Here is a 23,702-nt window from a genome sequence, read left to right as displayed (position 1 = left end):
ATGAACCAGCTCACTTCAGTGCATTCTTTGACGTTTTCTCAAGGAAGATCCTTCACTTTCTTTAGAAAAGGAAAGAAAAGTATAGTCGTGACTTCTCATGATAATGTGCAGGTGTAATGATGAACTAATTGAAAACAAGTTACCCCTTCACCTTCCTCCCCCATAAGAGTGTTATATAGCAAATGACCTTGCGTCTTGAAAACTTATATCCTAATTATCACTGATTTGATTTCAGGACACTAAATTTTAGGGGTACTGGTCTGTGATCTATGTTGTGACACAGACATTTATCAACTCCGGCAATCCCCATTAGCTCCGGGATCACAAGCCCTGTTGGGAAAAGTTCTCATTTCTATGATCTAACCTTTATCATAAGTCATTAAAAAAAAGGGGGGGGGGGAGTATGTGCATCTGAAGCATACTATGTTGTGTGGAGTCTTCGTCTTAATTTTAATCCGTGTTTCAGTATTAACTAGGAGCTACTACTCTGTCCAGTAATTTGATTTACTCTTTGACTTTGCCTCAGAGCCGAGAGTCTAAACGCTGTACCCGAGGCTACAGAGCACTGATTCCCAAACGCTGGCCTGGATCAGAATCACCCGGAGGATACAGATTCTGAACGCCCTCCCCAGGGTTTCTGACTCGGTAGCTCCTGGATAAGGGCCGATAATTTGCATTTCTAGCAAGTTCTCAGGTGATGCTGAGGCTGCTGATCCCTAGTCTGGGGACCACATTTTGAGAACATTACATCAGCGCAGCCAGAGTTCTGGCTGCTGCAGATTCCTTTTCTGAACAGAGCTACTGTGTCTAAGAACTCTATAACTGAAGTGATAAAAAGTCCCCTCTTTAAGGGCTGAGAAGAGATTTTGAGTGAAAACATTATCCATCATGTACACACCACATAGCTATCCTCTGCTCGTGTAAGCTTACCGCTAACCTCTGGGTCAAATAATGATGAGCATCAGATAATTTCAATAAGACATTTCAAATTTTATCTTAAATGACATAAAATGAGTCCATAAAAATACAGTGTCTTAAGTAGATAATTATAGTGAGACTCCTTGTAAGGGCACTCATAACCCTATTATATCACATCAAAATATAATATGAATGTTTTGAAATTCGGTATCAAAATATCTGACACATAGGTACAGTTACACAATATGTTTTATTAAAATGTAAGAAAACCATTGTCATAATATGGAAGAGTTAGGGGGGTATAGAAATAAACATCAAGGCCAAGTTCAAGATTTTGGGGAAAAGTATTTTTATTAATTAATTCATTTAGAAAGGGAGAATGCACACCCCAGCAGTAGGGAGGGAGGGAGACAGAGAGACAGAGAGACAGAGAGATAGAGAGATAATACCCTAACTGGTCTCCATGCTCACGCAGAGCCTGACGTGAGGCATGATCTCACAACCCTGAGATCTTGACCTGAACTGAGATCAAGTTGATTAACTCAACCAACTGAACCTCCTTGATGTCCCCAAAATTAACTCTCTTGATTGACCGATTGATTTAGAGAGAAAGACAGAGCACGTGCACAAGTAGGGAGGGAAAGGGAGAAAGAAAATCTTAAGCAGACTCCGCTCCTAGCGCACACCCTATACCACGCTCCATCTCACCACCCTGAGGTCATGACCTGAGCTGAAATCAACAGTTAGAGGCTTAACCGACTGAGCCACCCAGGCCCCCCATGGGAAAAGCATTTAAATGGTCAGATAAACAAGGTAAAAAAATAGCTTTTGTGATAGGAAAATAGAGTGAAAAGAATGAAAGAAAATAAGATATTTTACATGCTCATTTATTTTGCTGAATGCTTTCATCGTGTCCATTAGTAACGGGAAAAAGAGTTGCAATTTCATTAAGCCATTCTTTGCAGGATTCATTTTCTCTGAGCAGCTGTGAGAAAAAAAGATCTTAGGTGAAGAAACCTATTAAGTTTTCAAATGATTAGGATTTGTTTTATAGGTTTTATTTTAATGCATTGTTCTGTCTCACATTTAAATTTTTTTTAGATTTATTTATTAGACAGAGAGAGAGAAAGAGAGAGAGCACATGAGTAGGGGGAAAGGCAGAGAGAATCTCAAGCAGAATTTGCGCTGAGCACAGAGCCTGCCAGGGAGCTCCATCTCATGACCCATTAAATTGTGACCTGAGCCCAAATCACAGGGCAGTCACTTAACTCACTGAGCCACCCAGGAACCCCTTCATGTTAAATTTTATATACACACATAAAATAGTGTATAAGTTAAGTTGAGGGTAGTGACCTACAAGATAATGGTAGAACATGACAAACACATTATACAAGAATTTAAATCAGTGTGTATTTTATTTTAATTAATGTACTTTATTGTTTTAGAGTATTTTTAAGTTTACACAAAATGGAGCAAAAAGTACAAAGAGTTCTTATAAACCCTTTTCCTCGGCACACCGTTACCCTGTTGTTAATATCTTGCCTCGCAATATCTTGTTACAACTGATGAACCAATACTGATCCATTATAATGAGCAGATGTCTATATTTATATTAAGGTTTACTCTGTGCTGCACAGTTTGCTGGCGTTGATAAATGTGTCGTGTCATGTGTCCACAATCATGATATCACCCAGAATAGTTCCACTGCCCTAAACATTCACTATGCCCCACGAGCTCAACCCTCCTCCTTACCATCAAGTCCCTGGAGACCTTTATCTTTTCCTGGCCTCTATGGTGTTGACTTTTCCAAAATATCACATAATTGAAATCATAAAGTATACAGTCTTTTCAAATTTTCACCTGTCAGTTAACAGGCATTTTAAGTTCCCCGTGGGTCAAAAAAAAAAAAAGTTCCCCGTGGGTCTTTACGGCTCGTTTCATCACTAAATACTATGCCCCTGTACTGATACGCCCGTTTGTGTGTTCATTTACCAACTAAAGAACATCTCGGCTGCTTCCAAGTTTTGGCAATTTTGAATAAGGCTGCTATAAACATTTGTGTGCAGGTTTTTGTGGATTTCAGTTATTTTGGATAAATGTCTAGCCGCATGATTGCTGGATCATATGGCAAGGCTATGTTTAGCATTGTAAGGAACCGCCAAATTGTCTTTCAAAGTGATATTAACATTCTGCATTCCCACTTGCAATGAATGTGATTCCCTGTTGCTCCACATCCTCGCCAGCATTTATTGTTGCCAATGTTTTAGATTTTAGCCATCCTGATGGGTGTGTAGCGGTCTCGTTTTTCGAATTATCAGTTCCCTAATTACATGATATTAAGTGTGTTTTCATATGCTTATCTACCAACTGCATCTCTTCTTTGGACACATGTCCAGATTTTGTTATTATTTGAACACCTTGTTCGATACACAAACCAAAGGCATAGGCGTCACAACACCCAGTTTCTGGTCTTGGATTTGGCCATTTTCTTCTCACACGCTCTCAACGGAAACTCAGATTCAGAGTGTTCTTGTGTCTATTTCATGGGATTGTTCTAAATATCAAATAAAGATTGTTGCAAAACTGCTTAAAATCCAAATGAAAAAGGGGGGTGCTTTGCTTTTAAAGCTACTCTATAATAATTACTCTACAGTGAATTTCTGAAATCCTCTTGCCAAAACGGAAATAAAATTTGCTGAGATTAAGTTCCACTCGTGTAATTATCCCTCATGTTTTAACAAGAATTTTAAAATTTGTAATATATATGTTCTATGTAGAGATAATTGTAATAATTTCCATAAATTGCCGTGGATTTAACTGTATAGAAAAGATTAAATAATTAATCTCTCTCATTTTATGGGAAGGTCAGTCATCTCCTAGTAGAATATATACCTAATGAAATTATACTATTTAACTGATGTACCGATGTGCTACTACTGGTATTTGCTTTGCTAATGAAATTAAACTTTGTCCCTTCCAGAAAATGGCTGAGAGACAGATTCAATTTTTTTTTTCATGGACAGTTGAGAATTTTGTTCGTGTAGAATAAGTTTTGTGTTCTACAAATCAGGGAACTAGCTATTCATATTACACATTCTAAGTCTCTTAATCTTACTTTTCCTTATATAATATTTAAAGATATTGTTTAAAGATATTGAAGAGAGTTATAATTTTAATATTTGCTTCATCAAGAAAAATGACCAGCTTAAAGTGAAGTCATAGAAATCCCATGAACTACTGGTCCTCTCTATTTTATTAGGAAATTTACGTGGATATTACCCAGGCATAAGCACGTTTTGCAGGTGCTATAAAACAATATCCCACTCTCAATAAATTTAGTGCTGCCTGATGAAGTTGGCTGACATCCTTTACATGTATTTGTTTTTTTGTTTTGTTTTGTTTTTTCCTTTTTTTTTAGGATTTTATTTATATATTTATAAGAGGAAGGGAGGGAGGAAGGGACCTTTACATGTATTTGTATCTAAATATTTCTGGTTGCTGTCCAAGTGTCTTGAAAAAAGAGGTTTAGAAAATTGTTGCTTCTCCCCTATCCCATGCTGAAATTAAAAGAAAACATGTACTCTTTCAAATAGTCATTGCAATACTGAAAATAATAATAATAATTAATAATAATAATTAATAATAAAAGTCAAGCTTGACTCCCATGAAACTCCCTTTCAACCAGTCTAGATCAGAAAGTCATACTTAATACCCACACCAAACACCATGATGCTGGTTCCAGAACCCAATTCAGTATCCTGGTATCCAATTTTCTTCAAGTGAAGGGATGCATGAGTATGAATGACGAGACTTTTACGACTGTGGGCCTAAGAAATACTGCCATGGCTCATCCTTCGTGAAATGTGACGTTGAGAGAAATGATTGTCCACTGGAGAAGCCATATTCATAACAGCAGCAGCTGAATGAGCTAAGCAGGTAATGGTTAGCAAGGGGAGGGGCCGGAGAGAGCAGGAAGTTCTCCAAGACCACTTCTTTCCTCAGCCTTCTGTATGGCACTTTATTCAAGCATCCGGATCCTTCTGTTCTACCAGGAGCAGCAGGACTTCCAGTGGCAATTGAGATAAGCAGGCAGTAGAGTGGCAATTGAAATAAAAGGGAAGTGCTGTCCATTGATCGATAGTTGTAGATGAGTCTGAAAGGGTGACTTAGAGTTACTTGTGCTGCCCTAAGTGGCACTTAGGACTAGTGAGGAATTATTTATTAAACGTCCATGAACAAACCTGGGAGTCGCAGAAATACGTAGAATCGTGACTCCTGCAAATATCAGAATGCTTGTTAACCAGTGGGAAGGTTCCTGCAACTGTTTGGACAGAAATGCAAATGTAAGTGTGACCTCCTTTTGCGAATGAACCAGGGAAGCAAGTGATCGAAGTACGTATCATAGAGATCCAAGCATTTTACCAGATAGCAACTCTTTTCTCTATGGTTTATATGTCATTCTGGAGTCTCTGGCCTCTTGGGGATTCTATCAAAGAACTTATAGTATTACTATTATGTTACACTTGAATGCCTACTGTGTAGTGTACATGGTGCTTAAAACTGTATATACATCATATCATTTAATCTTCACAATAACACTAGAAGTTAAACAGCATTAGTATTTGTAGAAAAACTGATATGCAGATAATTGGTAAAGTTATGGTTGGTAGCCTAGAGCCTACATCCTCAAGTACTACAATCATATCTCAGAAGTGATCTTTGGGATCCCTGGGTGGCGCAGTGGTTTAGTGCCTGCCTTTGGCCCAGGGCACGATCCTGGAGACCCGGGATCGAATCCCATGTCGGGCTCCTGGTGCATGGAGCCTGCTTCTCCCTCTGCCTGTGTCTCTGCCTCTCTCTCTCTCTCTCTCTGTGACTATCACAAATAAATAAAAATTTAAAAAAAAAAGTGATCTTCGACATCACAAAATATTGTTAATATGCTTGATAACTTTTAGTTTGACATCTATGAATTGATTTCATCACTCTTCATCTCAATACCATCCTTTTCCCAATATATATAATTATACTTAATGGCAATAGATTATTTTTGAGAGAATACACACACACACACACACACACACACACACACACAGGATATGTTGTTCCAAACTAGCACTTGTATTAGTTTGGATTAGTTTAGTCCAGAAAATCATACGTAAGAAAAATGCACAGGAATAAACCGTATTTGATTGCAATTTAATCAGGGGGTTAATTTCAATGGATTCTTATAGTTGCTTTTTTATCACATAAAAAGTGAGAAAACCCTTATGATTTTACAGTTACTCTATTGATTCACAATAAGATGGACAATTTCTGTTTTAAAAATTGAACAGTATTAAATTAAAATGAAAGGGCCACATTAAGTCTTAATCAGCAAAAGGTATCATAATCAATATATAAAATAAATTTAATGACCTTGTCTTACATCCTATGGAGAAATTATTTATATATAGGATAGCATATTTCATATGTTGAAAAGCTAAAGTGCCACTAAAATACAGAATGACACAAAGAAGAGCAGCTTATGTTGGCTACACAGATAAATCAATTCAGTTAAAGCCCAAATGCTTGACACTAGAAGCATTAATTTGAGTATTACCACTATGGAAAGATTTTTATATGGCCAGAAATAAAAGGGCAAGTTTACTACATTGTCTCAGTTTCTAATTTTCTAAATTTCCAATTCTACCCAGCTGCTCCTAGTGGAAAACATTTTTGTGATTGTACTATTGGAAATAGGTACTTAATTGTGTTATCAGAGGACAAAAGTAAAATTGCATGTTCACAGCAAGTCATAAGTAATAACAGGATCACCACCAGTCAGAAGATACAAAGGCCGAGAGACTACTTAGAATGAAGGGCTTCAGTAGGGTGTTATGGCAAATATAAGGAGTTGGTAGGTTTGAGGATCTACATCCAGGAAATGCAGGAAATTTGATTAGGTGTAAAATTAGGAAGGCATGATAGTTTATGGTTTGAATCGAAGGACTAGAAATCCATCAGTAAAAAGGAATAGATAGGTCTGGAATATCCAGTTACGTGCGTGCAGAGAAGTGTCTAGAATGGTAATGGGATGGCAGGGCAGGGAAAGGAGAGAGAGTGAAAGGCATCTGGGAATTTGATTCTGTTGAGTAGATCTGAGATTCCTTCCTCATGGTTGTAGAAGTGTTACTAAAAAGGCAATAAAGTTCTCACAGATTTAGAGCCGAGGGTAAATAAAGATGCTAGATCCTTGCAAACTTATATAAATTCTAAAAGCTCTCAAGTAAAATGTGATCAGCTGCATGACTTCCCCATTTAGTGTAGAAATAACTAGCACGTTTACTCTAATGGAATACACGAGGAGCAAAGTGTGATGGGTGTGATCTATCCTCCCTTTGTGATTGTGTTACACGGAAGCATAGAGATGTTCTTTACAAGTAAACTGATGTGATTGATAAGCTAAATGACTGATCTCTCATATTTCCAATAATACCTGAGGTACTTTTCAAGCATTTGTTTTACACTATTTGCCAGTTTGAGGCTGATGGGATAGACACCATTTTTAGCTGCAAAACACTGTTCAGATGAGGCCTTATACCATATAAGCTGATCCAGGTTGAAGCTTGGGTTTGGGACCTCCTCGAATAAAGGGCTGAGCATTCCAAAAGTTCATTCCTTTTTTTCTTTTCTTTCTTTCTTTTTTTTTTTTAAAGTCCACTGGTTTAAGAAACAGAGAAGGATCATCAAGGAATTGCTGCTAAGCTGAAAACGCTCATGTTATCTCATATCCTAAGAGGTCTGTATATTCACCATGAGATAAAACATTTAATAAGAAATATCACAGTGCTACTTATTTTTGTTTGTATTATTTTGCTTTGTTTTTTATTATATTTAAAAATATAGTCAGACTTTTTCTGTACTGAGAGGCAGCAGTACAGCAGCAAGATACTGAAGTAGTAACCAGTTATTTAAAAAGAAATCTTGACCGGAGTGCCTGGGTGACTCAGGCAGTTAAGCGTCAGACTCCTGATTTTGGCCCAGGTCAGGATCTCGGGGTTGTGAGATGGAGCCGTCTTCCCCTTCTCAGTGTTTGTGCATGCATTCTCTCTCTCTCTCTCTCTCTCTCTCCCTCAAAGTAAATAAATAAATATTTAAAAATTAAAATAAAAAAATAAATCTTCTGGGGTATGTTGCTGGCTCAGTCAGAAGAGCACGCAGCTCTTGATCTCAGGGTCTTGAGTTCAAGCCCTATATTGAGTATAAAGATTAAATAAATAAATAAACAAACAAGCAAACAAATAAATAAATAAAAGCAAACTTAAAAAAAAAGAGAGAGAAAATCCTGATTAAAAAAAAGAAGTCTTGGGATCCCTGGGTGGCGCAGCGGTTTAGCGCCTGCCTTTGGCCCAGGGCGTGATCCTGGAGACCCGGAATCGAATCCCACGTCGGGCTCCCAGTGCATGGAGCCTGCTTCTCCCTCTGCCTGTGTCTCTGCCTCTCTCTCTCTCTCTGTGACTATCATAAATAAATAAAAAAATTAAAAAAAATTAAAAAAAAAAAAGAAGTCTTAAGCCTCTGAAAAATTTCAAAACTGTAAGAAAGATATTGGTAAGGGACTCAGAAATGGTCCAAATGATCAAAGGCAGCATTGAATATTAAGATACTTTAATCAAAATAAATTTAATTTTTCAATAAAAGTAATTAGAAAATAATCACCTGTAATGATACACTAGTGACTTGGGCTTCAAACGATGCCACTACACAGTCCAGAGGTTATTAGCAAGGAAGAATGTTCCAATAACACATAACTCAGTTGTCATGCCATTTATTGGAAAGACGAAGGAGCATATGAACTATTTAACTGAGATAATTTAAATAAAAATTAAAGCTAATTAAAATAATGTATCACCCATACGCAGGCACACCACATAGAGAAACAGCAAAAGTAGGCAGAAAAAGAGCAGTAAGAAGGTTCAAGCTAGCACGGGAGAGGCAACTGAATTCCAAACCATATTTTCCATACAAATGTAATAGATGCAAAAGCTGCCCAGAAAAATCATGCATTAGCCAGGTTTGATGGTTTCCATATCCTGAAAGGAACTGACGATGAAGGACAGAAGATCTAAAGCCCTAATCGTAGGGCTTTGAGAGTTGGTCAGCTTCCTACAAAATCCTAGAGTAACAAAGAAAGTAGTAGATGAATGTGGATATTCAAAGCAATGCAAAATTAATATTCATTAGCATATTTGTGGTGTTTGTATATAAGTAAAACACACAAAATAAGAATAAAGAACAAATTGATTCAAGGTAGCAAATGCATTAAATATTGAGTCACAAAACTGATCGGGAGGGTATGAAAGAATATTGATTCACCCCCACTCTACACCCTTGATTTGGATGAAAAAGACTCAGTTAGATTGCACGGCCTAAATTAATAACCTAACCTACAATAAAATCATGGTGAATGACATTTTGAAATTTCCAGGGTGAAAAAACAAAGTATCTACAAATATCTTCCAGCTAATATCACTCTACAAATAAAAGGAAAAAAGTTTGTCCTCAAATTTTCCTTGGCAATGCTGCATAAACTCTCAGAAGTTATTGTTTTCTTAAATGAGAAAACATTTTAACATAATATTTTTATATAAAGACAAAGTATCATTTATGTAAAATGGGAATAGAAAGCCATTTTAATTTATGCAAAGAACATCATAGCTCATTTACTAAACCAGAAATACAAGGCAACTTAATATTTAGAATCATTTTTTTAAAGAATCAGACAATATATTGCATCAAAAAGTCAAATGCGAATATACTTTTCATATCATGCAACTTCATCCCTAGGAGATTTGCTAATGGAAACATCATTTATATACAATCTAATTGCTGTTATGGAATTCAGGATATATAGTTTGGAAATGATTCACCTACTATCATTAGGGATTTAAGTGTTCTAGTTAAGTGAATTTTCAATACCCTTAAAATTCTAAAAAGTCATTAATTTTAAATATATTACATACTCCACTGACTTAGTAAACAGTATTCTAATAAAATTTGGTATGTTAATAAATTTAGAATTGTCATTATGAATAGCAATTAGTATGCTCTATTACAGTGACAACTTAGGGCTGTGTGTTTAAGACCTAATTGTGAGCTGCTCTGTAAAATGTACGCACTTGGGCATATTTGGTGCTGGATGTGAGAGTCGTTTCTAGTTATGCTGCTCCCTTAAGTCCACTGTCAGTTCAAGATGGGCATGCTGCTTCCTCTGTTCTCCTCAAACCTGCTGACCTCTAATTCTAAGAGAAGAAAAAAAAACTAAAGGGTTTCACAGGCAAACAGGAAACTGTTATCTTTTTAAAATAAGCTTTCTAATTCTAGAATAAATTTTAATTAACAGAAAAATCACAGATACTAGAGTTCCCATCCACTGCATACCCAACTTTATTATTATTATTATTATTATTATTATTATTATTATTATTACAACATCTGATATTATGTGGTCTTTGTGTCACAATTGATGAACAAATATTGACACAGTATTAAATAAAGTCCATACTTTTATCCAGATTTCCTTAGTTTTTACCTGTGTCCTTTTATTATTCCAGGACCCTGTCCAGAATATCATATTAGCTATCATATTTGCCTATCCTCCTCTTGGCTAGGCTGATACCATATTCTGGTCGGGTATTTGGTAGGATATTCTCAATTGTGATTTGTCTGATGTGTTTCTTCTGATTAGACTGGGATTATGGGCTTAAGGGAGGAAGACCGCAGTGGTAAATTGTCATTCTCACCACATTTGATCAAGGGTACATGCTATCGATGTGAGTTGGTCACTGTCAATATTGACTTTGATCCCCCGGTTAGCGTAGTGTGTCTCAGGTTTCTCTATTGTTCCTTTCCATAGTCTGCACTTCAGTAGGAAATCACTATAAGAAGCCCACACTTAAGAACTGGGGATTATGTTCTATCTCTATGAGTGGGGAGTATGTACACAAATTATTTGAAATTCTTTGGCATGGGAGATTGATCGATTTTTCCATTTATTTATGTATTTATTTATTATTTATGAGTATGGATTCATGGTTTTTTATTTTGTACTTTGCTTTTAATCCAATACTATTTCATATAATGTTGTGCAAAGTGGATCCCAAAATTCTCTTGGGAGCTCTTTCAGTTGGCTCTTGTGTCCCTTTGGCATATTTTCATCATTGCAGGGTTGGTTTGGGATTTTGTTGAGCCCTTCTTAGCTTTCTGTGACTCTAAATATTCCAAGTTTGTTTTGTATTATTTGCCATTGAAACCCTCACACCAGCCATTACTCCACGATTTCTGTTTCCTTTTATTGGAGGATGGTAATTAGAAAGCAAGATCTGAATACTAGGTGTGCTCACTGCTCCTGGGATGACATTGCTACTAGGCTCTCTCAGCTGACAGAGCAAGGAAATAAAGGGGTGTATACTAAGCCATGTAGATACAAATACCTGTAAATAATTCTACAGTAACCATTAGTATCTATATTAAACTAACCACGAGTTTATATTGATGTCTCCAACTCTAATACGTTGCTACATTGAACTTTTTGGTTATTTATATCCTCCACTCCAACCAGAAACTTAGTCCCATCCATTTACTTAGTTGTTCAATTCCATTTTTATATATTTTATATATATATATAAATATATGAATATATAATTATAGTATGTATATAATGGTTTCAGAGTTAACATTTACATCAATGGGAAAGAAGTATATCAACTAGAACACAGTGTTTATGTACAGTTAATGATGCCTTCAGTCTTAGAGAATAAATTTATTTCCAAAATTATTTATGTAAATACTTCCCTACATGATTTCATGAGTATTTTTCATACGATTATAATACAAACATATTCCTTTGTCACATCAGACATTCCATCCTGGCATCTCTAACCTCCTAAACGATGTATAAACTTCACGCACTACGGTTCACTCTGTGTTATAAAATTTAGAGACAGACAGTGTCATGTACCCAACATTAGTATCATGTGGAATGATTTCACCATCCTAAAAAAAAAAAAAAAAATCACCTGGGTTTTAACCTATTTAACTTTTCTCCCATCCAAGCCCCTGGAAACCATTAATATTGTCTCTATAGCTTTACCTTTTCCAAAATGTCAGATAAATTGAATGGTAGAGTACTTAGTCTTTTCAGACTGGCTTTTTTCACTTGACAATATGCATGTGAGATCCATTCATTGTCTTTGCGTGGCTTGATATTTGATCCTTTCTCATCATTGAATAATGTTCTATTGTATGGATGTATCACAATTTGTTTACCCATATACCCACAGAAAGACATCTTGGTTGTTTTTGGGTTTGGGCAATTATGCATAAGGCTGTTGTTAACATTCTCATGCAGGCCGTTGTGTGCACATATGTCTTCAAATCAACTGGACAAATAGCTAAGATTATTCCATAAATGTCAATTAATTCAAGTTGATTGATAGTGTTGTTCTAGTCTTCTATATCCTTACTGATTTTCTGTCGGCTTGATCTATCAATTACCAAAGAAGGGGTTTTGAAATCTCCGAACTATAAGAGTGGATTTATTTATCTCCCCTTTAGGTTCTATCAGTTTGCCCCACATATTTTGACACCGTGGTATTAGTTGCATAGATGTGTAGGGTTGTCTGTCTTTTGGGATAACAGATTTCTTTGCCATTAGGTAATGCCCTTTTTCATCCCTAATGATATTTCTGGTTTTGAAGTCTGTCTTGTCTGATATTAATAAATTTCTATTTATATCCTTTATTTTGAGTTGTATCGTCATATTATATCATTCTCTACTCTTTACTTTCAACTTACTTGATATGTATAAAGTATATATGTCATATATACTTTAAGTATATTCTTGCTTTTTTTTTTACCACATTGACAATCCATTTTTAAATTTACTATTTAGATCATTTGTCTTTAAAATTATTTTATACTTGGGTTAATATCTAACATTCTTGTTAGTGTTTTCCCTTTGTCACATATACTCTTTAGTTTTTCCTCTTTTCCTGCCTTCTCTGGTTTTATATGGCATTTGTATGACTGCATTTTATCTTTTCTCATTATACTGCAGATATTTCTTTCTAATTCTATTTCCAGTAATTATGAATCCAGTGGTAAAACTTTTCCTTTCTTTATATAGATCTCATGCTTCTGATCTATGCCATATTTCTTCTGCCTGAAAGCTTATTTTACCATTGCTTGCAGGTGAGGTCTGCTGCCAATGAATTCCCATAGGTTTTGTTATGTCTCAGGAAGTTTTTATAACTCTCACTTTGAAGGATAATTTTACTTTGTAAAGAAGTCTAGAGCAGTGGTCTTCTTTCATTTCATTTTCTCCTTGCTTGCCTAATATCTTGTAAGAATCCGATGATAATGCTTACCCTTGTATCTCTATAAATAAGCCTGCCCACATACTGCTTTCAAAATTTTTTTTGTCATTGTTTTTTTGGAGTTTTTCTGATTATATGCCTAAGTTTGTTTATTGGTATTTATTTTACTTGGTTATGTTCTCTGAGATTGATGCACCAGGGATCAGCTTGGTGTCTGTCATTCATTTTGTAAAGTTCTCAGTCATTATTACTTCAAATATTTTTTATGCTCTTTTCTCTCTTTGCGCTCTTTCTGGTGTCCTAATTACATGTAAATTACACCTTTGGATATAACTATCCTACAGTTCTTGGATGTTCTACATACTTTTTCATTCTTTTTTCTATATGCATTTTAGCTTGGGAAATTTCTATTGACCTATCTCCAAGTTCATCGATTGTTTTATCAACTGTACTTAGTCTACTGATGAAACCCATCAAAGACATTCTTCATTTCTGTCAGTTTTTTTCCATTTCTAGTATTCCCTCTTGATATTTTTTGTTTGTTTGCTTCCATCTTCCTGCTTACATTGCCCATCTTGCATGTGATCTATTTTTCCAATGGAGCTCATAAAATATTTTTCATATTTACCTTATTTAATTTTTCCTAGCTTCTTTGAGGTACACTTGACAAAAAAAGTGTATATAATTATTATGTTCAACATGATGGTTTGATATATCTATGTGTTAATTACCACAACCATCCTAATTAACACATCCATCACCTCACATATTTACCATTTTTTGGTGTGGTGATATCATAGTTACTTTAAATTCTCTATATGATAATTCCAAGATCTGTGTCATATCTGAGTCTGTTTCTAATGGTGGCTTTGTTTCTTCAGAGTATGCTTTTTTCCTGGACTTTTTGATATGTCTTGTGATTTTGTTGAAATTCAGGCATGTTTGTAATATCCAGGAATCAATGATATTAGGTAATAGCAATTGAGGTAAATAGACCTTTAGTTGAGCATTTATGTTAATATGGGTAAAAGTTGTGCTGTTTAATGTTTACTGTAGCTAAGGGTACTTCTGAGGACACTATTCTTCTAGTGCCCTTGGTTTTATCTCCTTTCCTCATTTCAGAGTTCCCTGAATTCTCTTCCTTAGAGAGAGTCTGTATCTTGCAGTTATTTCAACTATAATCTCTTGCTCTTACACATGCGCTGTTGGTGTGGTGGGAAGGTGTGTACAAGGAAAAGAACTTCTTTAATTTTTCAATTAAATCTCCATCTTTCAGTGGACCTGTGTTTCAGGGAGCTGACCTTTATCATATTCTCCAAGCGATATAGAATTTTTCTCCTTCTCTCCACTTTATTACTAGGCTACAATCTATTTTCTCAAAACTCTTCACTTGTTGACTATTGTCTGCCCTTTTCTGTGATATTAGAAGTGTAAAGGGGACTGGGATGAGAGAATGCCCTTTTCTAGCTGGCACAAGCTGAAGGAGCTTCAAGAGCAGGGGGAGATCAGAATCGTCCAGCTAGGCTTTGACTTGGACGCCCATGGGATCATCTTCACTGAGGACTACAGGACCAGAGTCCTCAGGGCCTGTGATGGCCGACCATATGCTGGGGCAGTGCAGAAGTTTCTGGCTTTGGTACTTCCAGCCTGTGGGGACCTTAGCTTCCAGCAGGACCAAATGACAGAGACCTTTGGCTTCAGGGACCCAGAGATCACGCATCTGGTGAATGCTGGAGTCCTCACCGTCCGAGATGCTGGGAGTTGGTGGCTAGCCGTGCCTGGGGCTGGGAGATTCATCAAATATTTTGTTAAAGGGCGCCAGGCTGTCCTCAGCATGGTCCGGAAGGCCAAGTACCAAGAGCTACTCCTATCAGAGCTTTTGGGCCGGCGGGCACCTGCCTCGGTGCGACTTGGCCTCACTTACCACGTGCACGACCTCATTGGGGCCCAGCTAGTGGACTGTGTCTCCATCACTTCTGGAACTCTCCTCCGCCTGCCAGAGATGTGAGGAATCTGCTCGTCATTGCATACCTCTGCAGAGTGGGTTGAGAGGGGTCCAGAAGTATGTCCAGTGGTAGATGAGATAGGGTCACCTTGGGAAGACGTAGGAGCCCGGATGAGTATTGGGCTTGCATCTGCATAAAGGGTCAGACGTGATTGCTGCTGTTTACCTGGGCTCTGACCCAGTGGTGGGGTTTGGGCAATGCTTCTCTGCCCTTCTGTGGGACTGGAGCCAGAAACCGTGCCAAGGCCATGGCTCTAGCCTTTCACACAGCAATGTACTGCTGTTGCTCTTGGAATAGGAAGATGGGATTTCTGGGAAGGCTGGTGAGGGAGGGCAGAGTTCTTTCTTAAATGTTAAGATCAAGCTGCCAAATAAAGTACAAACCATGTGCAAAACAAAACAAAAAAAATTAATTATTTAAATTATTAAATTAATTATCATTTAAATTATTTTCCCTTGTATTTCACAATTATTACTCTTTTTCTCCCTACACAAGTTCCACAAGGATATCTTTCCCCGATCTTTATCCTGAGAAACTGATGGGGTTGCTGGAGATAAGGCCCACAAAAGTCTGAGGGCCCACCTGAGACTGGAGGTCCCCAGGAGTCCCTCACTATGAAGCTAGTCTACACGCTGTCACACATCCAACCTTTTGCGACAGTTACCATCTAAATGCTCCTGACAGTTTATGGGTCAAGTGCCTTTTTCTCCAAGTAAGCAAATCTGAGCTGTGACCCTTTGAATGCATCTCCCTCTAGTTTTCAGGGTGACAATTTGCTCTGCAACTTCATTTCTCTGACGAGTCCAAGAAAAGTCAAGTTTTGTTTTGTTTCTTTTAGTTTAACCTTATTATGAAGATTGAGGCATCAAGTTCCACACTGTTTACATATTGGAATTGAAGCAAAAAACCTGTAATGTTTCCTAAGATTCAATACCATTTTACTGGAGTGGCTAAGGTATATGTATCATGTGGTTGGGGGTGACCTGGGGCATGGCAGCAACGTTTAGAGGAACAGGAGCAGGTGTTAGGGCACTTCTAAAGTCTTATTACATTTTTAGATAATAGATATTCTGGAACAATGAGGGTTACTGAAGTCTATTCATCAAAAGCATATACTCTAATGGAACATATAATTTTATGTAAAAACTTATTTCTTTTACCTGCAAAGAAACTATGTATGAAAAATTAAAGATTCACAAGGGTTCTTTTTTTTTTTTTTTTTCCTAATATGGCCATGAAGACTTCCAGAGATGTGAAAAGCCACTGGATGAAGTTGGCATATCTTCTTGGATGTTAGTTTTCCTGGAAATTTTAGTGAAATCCCTACAGTAAAGTAGAGAAATATTACACACTACAGGAATACAAAAAATAATGTAAACATTAAATATAAAACACAAGCCTCAGTAAGTCCTTTGCTTTGAGATGTGCCACCTACATCGCAGTATAGACTTTCTTTTCCTTTGTTATTAAGGGCACTTTGGTGGAGCTTTTATGAAGTTCTTAGTTTATAAAATTAAAATAGTAAAGCTCTTGAGACATTATTTCTCAAATGAAGTTTCTTAAATGCTTCCAACTACTCTCTCCCTTCCTCTCCCCAAAGCTGCTTTATCATTTGTGCTGTATTAAGAGAATGGGGCATATAAAATTACCTTAGAATTATGATTTTACAAAGCAAAAAATAGGCATCCACATCACCCTTTCCTTTTTACCAATTATTCCTGTTAAAAGCTTAAAAAAAAAAATTTGCTTAGAAGTTCATTATAGTCTTAAATTTGCAAAACAATATATATATTTTTTACTTTTTAATTTTCAATTTATTTTTTGTCCTGATGCAACTCAACAGAAGTATAAAATGCTACACCCAGTGACACCCCGATTGAGATGCTCCTCATTTGCCCTGGAAACATACTTCTACCCTGTTAGAGAACAGAAGTAGAGTCCTTGAACTTTTTGCTTTCTACAAGAATGTAGTAAAAATTTTCTTGAATTTTATCTACTGAGGAACAAATGTAAAGGGTTGGATGACAGGAACAAAAACAGGACACTCTCTTCCTGGTATTGTGGTACTTTTCAAAAAGATTCAATTATCGAACTTTTTCTATTTGATAAAAAGAGATATGTGATTCATCTTTCTTTTAGTTATTTCTTGCTCCTTATTATTGATGAAATCTGGGAATGGAGTACTCTGTCGGTATCCTCATACCCAAGTCTTCAAATAAATTAGAAATTATATTGGTTTTTATAAACCTGGATATGTCTAATACTTTATCTAATTTTTAATTTTTTTTCATTTAACTTTTATGTTACCTTTAAAAAGTATAATAAAATCACTGTTTGTGCTAAAGAACAGTCTCCTTAAACATTTCAGACTACTTACAGTCATGATATTAAAAATCACACAATTATTTGTACACAAGATACATTCCTCTTGAAGAGTGACCTTTATTATTTTAGATATATTTAGGAGAAGTTTTAGGTTTTCGTAAACTAATCGGTGTGGCAGTCCTATGACTGGATAAAGTATCTGTGAAATGGAGTTCTAGAAGAAGCAAATTTCTAGTACAAACCCTTGGTAAAAAAGAGATTAGAGCTCTTTTGCATGTGTTTAGAAGTTATAAATACCGGGATTATTTTATAATAACAAAATTTACTGAATTTTACATGTATCAATGACACACATAAATGATTGTTAAATTCTGTTCTGCATTTTACAGATACTGGGGACTTTCTCTGAGCTATAATAGACATAATGCTAAAAGAGTCATAAAAAATAGGTCCATGTTCAGCAGATAATAAATTAAGTTAAAGGGTTATTATTTGAGCTAAATGGTTCTGTGAGACACCTAACAATAATATATGAAGGGAATGCAACTGAATCTAAACTGAATCTAATCATGATGGGTTAGAACTGGGGGAAAATACAATTTTGGAATTCTTTCCTAAGACCAGAAAAGAATCTCAAAGAAGAGATGAGGATTCCACCCCCCATCCTCCAACCACCCTGGAGACATGGCTGTCATTTCAATCGTATTGATTTCAAAGGAGTGTTAAAGCTATGATAGTTTTTGATGTCAGCTTGGCTAGTCTATAATTCTCAGTTATTCAAACACTAATCTAGATGTTGATGTGAAGGTATTTTGTCAATGTGATTAAAGGCTGTAATCAGTTGGCTTTTAAGTAAAGGAGATATTTTAGGTAATCTGGTGGGCCTGGTTCAGCTGAAAAGCTTTAAGAGCTGGTCTGAGGCTTCCCTGATGAATACATCCTGCCTATAGACAGCAGCTTCAGCTCATGAGTGCTCCAGCTTACCCTTCTTGATGGCCTGCTCCCTGGATTTTGAACTTACGTAGCCAGAGCCATAATTGCTTAAGTAAATTTCATTCAATAAATCTCTTAAGAGGCATCTCCTTCTGATTCTCTTTTTCTTGCTGAGCACTGAATGATACACTATCAAAATAAAAAAAAATGTAAGTGGTAAATGAATAAAGTAGTGTAATCACCATGACAATGAAGATATAAAATTGCCACATCCAAAAGTTCCCCTGGCCCCTTCTTGGTCACCCATCACTCCCACAGCCAGCCTTTAAAAACCATTTATCTGTTTTCTGTTCTTATAATTTTGCCTTTTCAAGAAATATTATAAATGACATTGTACGAGACATCACCATTTATATCTGATTTCTTTTACTTACAATATTGCATTTGTGGTTTATTCATATTATTGTGTATATTTGTTCTTTCTCTTTCATTGTAAAGTAGTTTCCATTGCAAGATGTACCATTGTTTGTTTAAAAATCCTTCAGTTGAAAGACATTTGGGCTAATATATTTTAGTGATTATAAATCAACCTTTGCAAATAGGACTTTCTCCATTGCTTCTTTGTTTATATATATATATATATAGAGAGAGAGAGAGAGAGAGAGAGGGGTAGTCACCAAACGTCTGTTTTGTGAGTGGGTTTATAACTTTGGGGAATAAGATATATAAAGTAGCCATAGTTTCAGCTCTATAAGTTTATAAACTTGTGATAATGATGGATAATTACGCAATGACTGAGAGTAATGGATGGATAGGTACATGATGTGCTATGCTACCAAGCTGCGAGCACGTAGTGTAGTTTGTGGAATCAGTGAATAATTTCTAACTTTTCTAACTTATGTAACCTTTAGGTTGATGTCTGAGGAACCCAACCATGCTTCCTAAATCAAGAAAGCATAGTTTTGATATTTGGTCCTGCCAGACAATATTTTGTCAAGTCTTGAAAAATGAGAAGCCCATTGAATAAGATTCATTCTTTATTTTTAAATTTATTTTATCTTTTCAAAGATTTTTTAAAATTTTTATTTGTTTGTTTGGGAGAGAGAGACAGACCACAAGCAGGAAGAGCTACAGAGCAAGAGGAAGAGGGAAAAAGACGCTCTCTGCTGAGCAGGGAGCCTGATGTGGGGCTCCATCCCAGGACTCTGGGATCATGACCTGAACCCAAGGCAGACGCTTAACCAACTGAGCCACCCAGGTGCAACTGAATAAAATTAATTCTATAGCTGCCTTAGTAGCACTACATTATTATAATATTTTATGAATCTATTAAATAGGTAATGAATGTGAATTCATAACACTTTTGTCAACCAGAAAAAAAAGTAGGATAAATTTTGTAGAATCTAAAAAGTAGGTCATTAAAGTGCTAGAAACATCAGAAATTCAAGTTTAGTGTGTTACAGATCTTTGAAACAAGTTCAACTTTTAAATTCCTGCCTCCTGAGTTGGTTCACTGATCGCTTGATTTACAGAGGCACATAAAACTATTTTAGGTATAATTGATTTCCTAGAATTTAAAAACTTTCTTCCCAGATTAAAAAAAATAGTAAAACCTTAAAGTATTCTGAATCAAAATTTCAAGTAAACAAATTAAGTGTAAAGGCTCTGGCTATAGGGAATGAAGGTAATATCTACTTTGTCTGTATGGGGAATCACACTGTCAAATATTGTCCTTGCCATAGTTAATGTATGGAAGTGTTCCATCCAAAACAATTCTGGTATAGCTTTCAAATTGTGTAAGAGCCAAAGAAAATAAGGCATTTTTCAGGAGCAATTATTTCTTGTCTAGTGATTTTCATCTTGCTAGAAGAATTTTTTTTTCTGAAATCTCTCTGACAAAAATAGTTTGCCAAGAGCTTCAGACACATTCTTTTCAAGTTTGGCCTTCAGGAGAGAATTTTAGATAAGAACAAAAGAAACTTCTAGCCACAACTGACATTCTCATGTGTCTAATGTGAGGATATATACAAATCACCTCATAGACTTACTCTAATATATGTTAATCACATTAAAAGATCTCTTGTGCAAAATTTAAAATTAATTATGTATATCATAATGTCTAATATAATAAATTTTAAAAATGTTAACTTATAGCACAGGTCTGATCTATTATTTTAAAAAATAACTGAAATATGTTTAGATAATTAAAGTATATTTTCTAGATTGGAAATCTGTTGTTTTCATCAATTATTTAGTTCCTGCTTAATTAAAGCCCTCAAGGTCTTATGAATTTCTTCCCAACTTTTTCATTGCTTGCATTTGAATGTCCATTTTTCAATCTTTCGTTTAGAATTTGAAACACATTTCCCTTGGAAGCCATGTTATATTTGTTTGAAAAATAAATAAAATGGTGTCTGATAAAAACATCTGAACCATAACATTCATTCATTCTTTTCATAAATATTTACTCTTCTATGTCTTGTTCTGTGTCAAGCACTAGAAAGAAAAGAGTGAATAATAACACGCCTGCCTTAAAGAGCCTCATGCTTGAGCAAGGGCAAAGTATCGCAATCTGAGAATATCTCTAATATTTCTCCATTCAAAGATATTTAGCACTATAATGCTAAATTCACAGTTCTACGTCCCTTATATACAGTTTGGTGTATTTATCAGGAAAGGATAGGTTTCAGAGGATGTGTACTTGCCGGAATATAGCCCCTCCTCCCTTCTGTGAAAGCAGAAAATCTTCCATTAAATGACACAGTGATGGTTCATCCCATTCAGCTAAAATAGTTATTTTAAAAGGGAAAGCCAATTTGTTCTTGCACTCCACATCCCTACACCTCACTGTTATCAGCCTGGAACTAGGATTGGGTTTCAGATGACCTGGGGAGACAATGGGAACAAGATATTTCCCTAATTTCTGAATGTATAGTTAGGAGAGCTATCATAAGAAATTGAATCTTTCCATTGACTCTTTGACATGTGGAGAAAACGCTATTATGGTAAGAAGAGCAAAGTGGAAGAAAATGAGTTTCTCCTCTTTTCCAAATAATATACCAATAAACAGTGCAATATCCCTCAGGGAATGACATAGAATAGCACTACATTGAACATTTCAAAAGGCACAGAAGTGACAATACGTGTTAAATTCCTCTTTTATTCCTCTGTTAGCGGCAAAAGTGAATGCATCTTCGACACCAGAGTAGATTAATGTAAATCATGATGCGATATAGTCTTTTAATTAAATTAAGGCAATACAGTCCTGGCCCCCTGCTGTGTAGCAGTTGAACTGGACAGTATTTATCTATGTACCAGTAAAGTTTGATGTACCTACTAACATGGCTTCAAAATATAAAAAATAAAAATTGACTAAGAAGAGAAATAGACACATAACCACAGTTGAAGTTTTTAACACAGATAGTTCAGGTTTGAAGTAAAGAAAAATAAGTATATAGATTTGAAGAACCTAATCAACCAACTCGAATTAATTAAATATACACACATGTGTGATTTTGAGTGTGTGTATGTATATAGTTGCCATAAGAACAGTTGCAGAAAGCACATAGTTTTCATTTCAAAGAATTTGCACGATTCGGACTTAATTCACTCAATGGATTTAACTAATTACAACAGAAAACTAGAGATCAATAACATAAGGATGATTGGATCATTCTCCATGTTTAGAGATTCAGCAGCCCAGTATCCCAGAGCATACCAGGCGCTGAGTTTCCAATTTTATAGTTGGGTGTCAAATTTAGTTTTTATAGCATCTCTATGAGGACATTTTTATTATCTCTCATTTACACAGAAGACTGAAGTTTTGAGAATGTAAGTGACTTCTAAGATCACACAGCCAGGAAGTGGGAGAGCTTGGATCTGAGCTCTGGGCTACTGGGCTCTTAACCACACTGTGTATGTAGAGCCTCCCACTTAGACTCCAAAGTGTTTTAATTAATTGTTTACGTATCCATGTGGCCTATAGAGTTTGTGAACTGTGCAAAAGCAGCATCCACATCTTCCTCGTGTTTCCGTATAATTTGTATGTAATGTCTGCCACACAATAAGCACTTAACAAATGTCAGCTGAATTGAACGTAATTTGTGTGTGCCTCAATAGCAGACAGTCCAGCATGTGGAGTTACCTATACCTCCTCCAAGGTAGAGCATTCATCAAATATCTACTATGTGTTTCCCTCTAACAAAATGATTTCACAATAGGAACAAGCAATTGGATAAATATACAGAGATTTTTTTTTTCTAGGTTAACAGGACAACTTGGTGATAACATTTTACAGATGGCACAATTAAGTTATTTTCTTCCACTGCAGAATTAAGCCTTAATAACACCAAGAAACAGAAGTCCAATTAATGACTTATATAAACAGACCACGTAAAGAATAAAATACCAACTTTGTAATGAAAACAAACAACTCTTCCCCCACCAATGAACCCCAAAACAAAACAAAACAAAACAAAACAAAACAAAAAACATGTTTTTAAAGCTACCAGTAATTGATACCACTGGCTCCAACCTGACCTCTCAAGACTTAGGAATTATAGAATTACCATGAATTATAGAAGGTGGGTATTATGTTAAATTTAACCAACTCTGTGTTGGTAGAACACAGGTGTTTACATTTTTATTACTTTTTGAACATTCACTTTAAATAGTGTAAAATAATTATTGTTTTCCTCTCTCTTGAAATTTGAGCATTCCCCATCTATACACCAGGCACCCAGCAAAGATGTATCTGAGAACCTGAATGTGGCTGGTGTCCTCACATACCTGCTACTAGGGACCTAAAAATACCAACTAATATAATAGCTCACTGAGTGCCTTTAAAAGACAATTTAATGCTCAATATTTTTAAATAGAAAAAAAAACAGTAGTTATTGACAAAGGAGTTAACTAAGGTGCTTTACTTCTTGGAATTTAAAAAATATTAAAATAAATTCCTATTTAATCTATTTAATTTTTTATAGGACAAAAAGGAACATTAAGTTCCCTAAAGCAATGGTTTAAAACACAAATTTCCAGAACGTTTGAAGATTATCATCAATATTTTTAAAAATTATAAATTCTCTTTAGTTGTTAGAGTGTAAACCTGATGAATTAAATTTTAATAAGGCCACTAGAAAAATAGTGCTCACGAGTAAGC

At 35.7% G+C, this 23,702-nt stretch overlaps 1 protein-coding gene across 1 annotated transcript; it reads left to right on the top strand.

Annotated features, from left to right (window-relative positions):
* The first annotated feature begins 14,715 nt into the window (after window positions 1-14,715).
* Window positions 14,716-15,300, top strand: LOC488436 (serine/threonine-protein kinase 19-like). The gene has a single exon (XM_038585053.1). The coding sequence runs from the start codon at window positions 14,731-14,733 to the stop codon at window positions 15,283-15,285; it is 555 nt and encodes a 184-aa protein (XP_038440981.1). The 5' UTR covers window positions 14,716-14,730; the 3' UTR covers window positions 15,286-15,300.
* The last annotated feature ends 8,402 nt before the right edge of the window (window positions 15,301-23,702 follow it).

The sequence above is a fragment of the Canis lupus genome, chromosome 36 (genome assembly GCF_011100685.1).
Source record: "Canis lupus familiaris isolate Mischka breed German Shepherd chromosome 36, alternate assembly UU_Cfam_GSD_1.0, whole genome shotgun sequence".
In the NCBI taxonomy this organism is placed as follows: domain Eukaryota; kingdom Metazoa; phylum Chordata; class Mammalia; order Carnivora; family Canidae; genus Canis; species Canis lupus.
This window is presented reverse-complemented; position numbering and strand designations above follow the sequence as displayed.

What these genes read in the sequence shown, in the direction of transcription:
- LOC488436 (XM_038585053.1), top strand. Translation starts at nt 14,731, where the DNA reads ATGCCCTTTTCTAGCTGGCACAAGCTGAAGGAGCTTCAAGAGCAGGGG.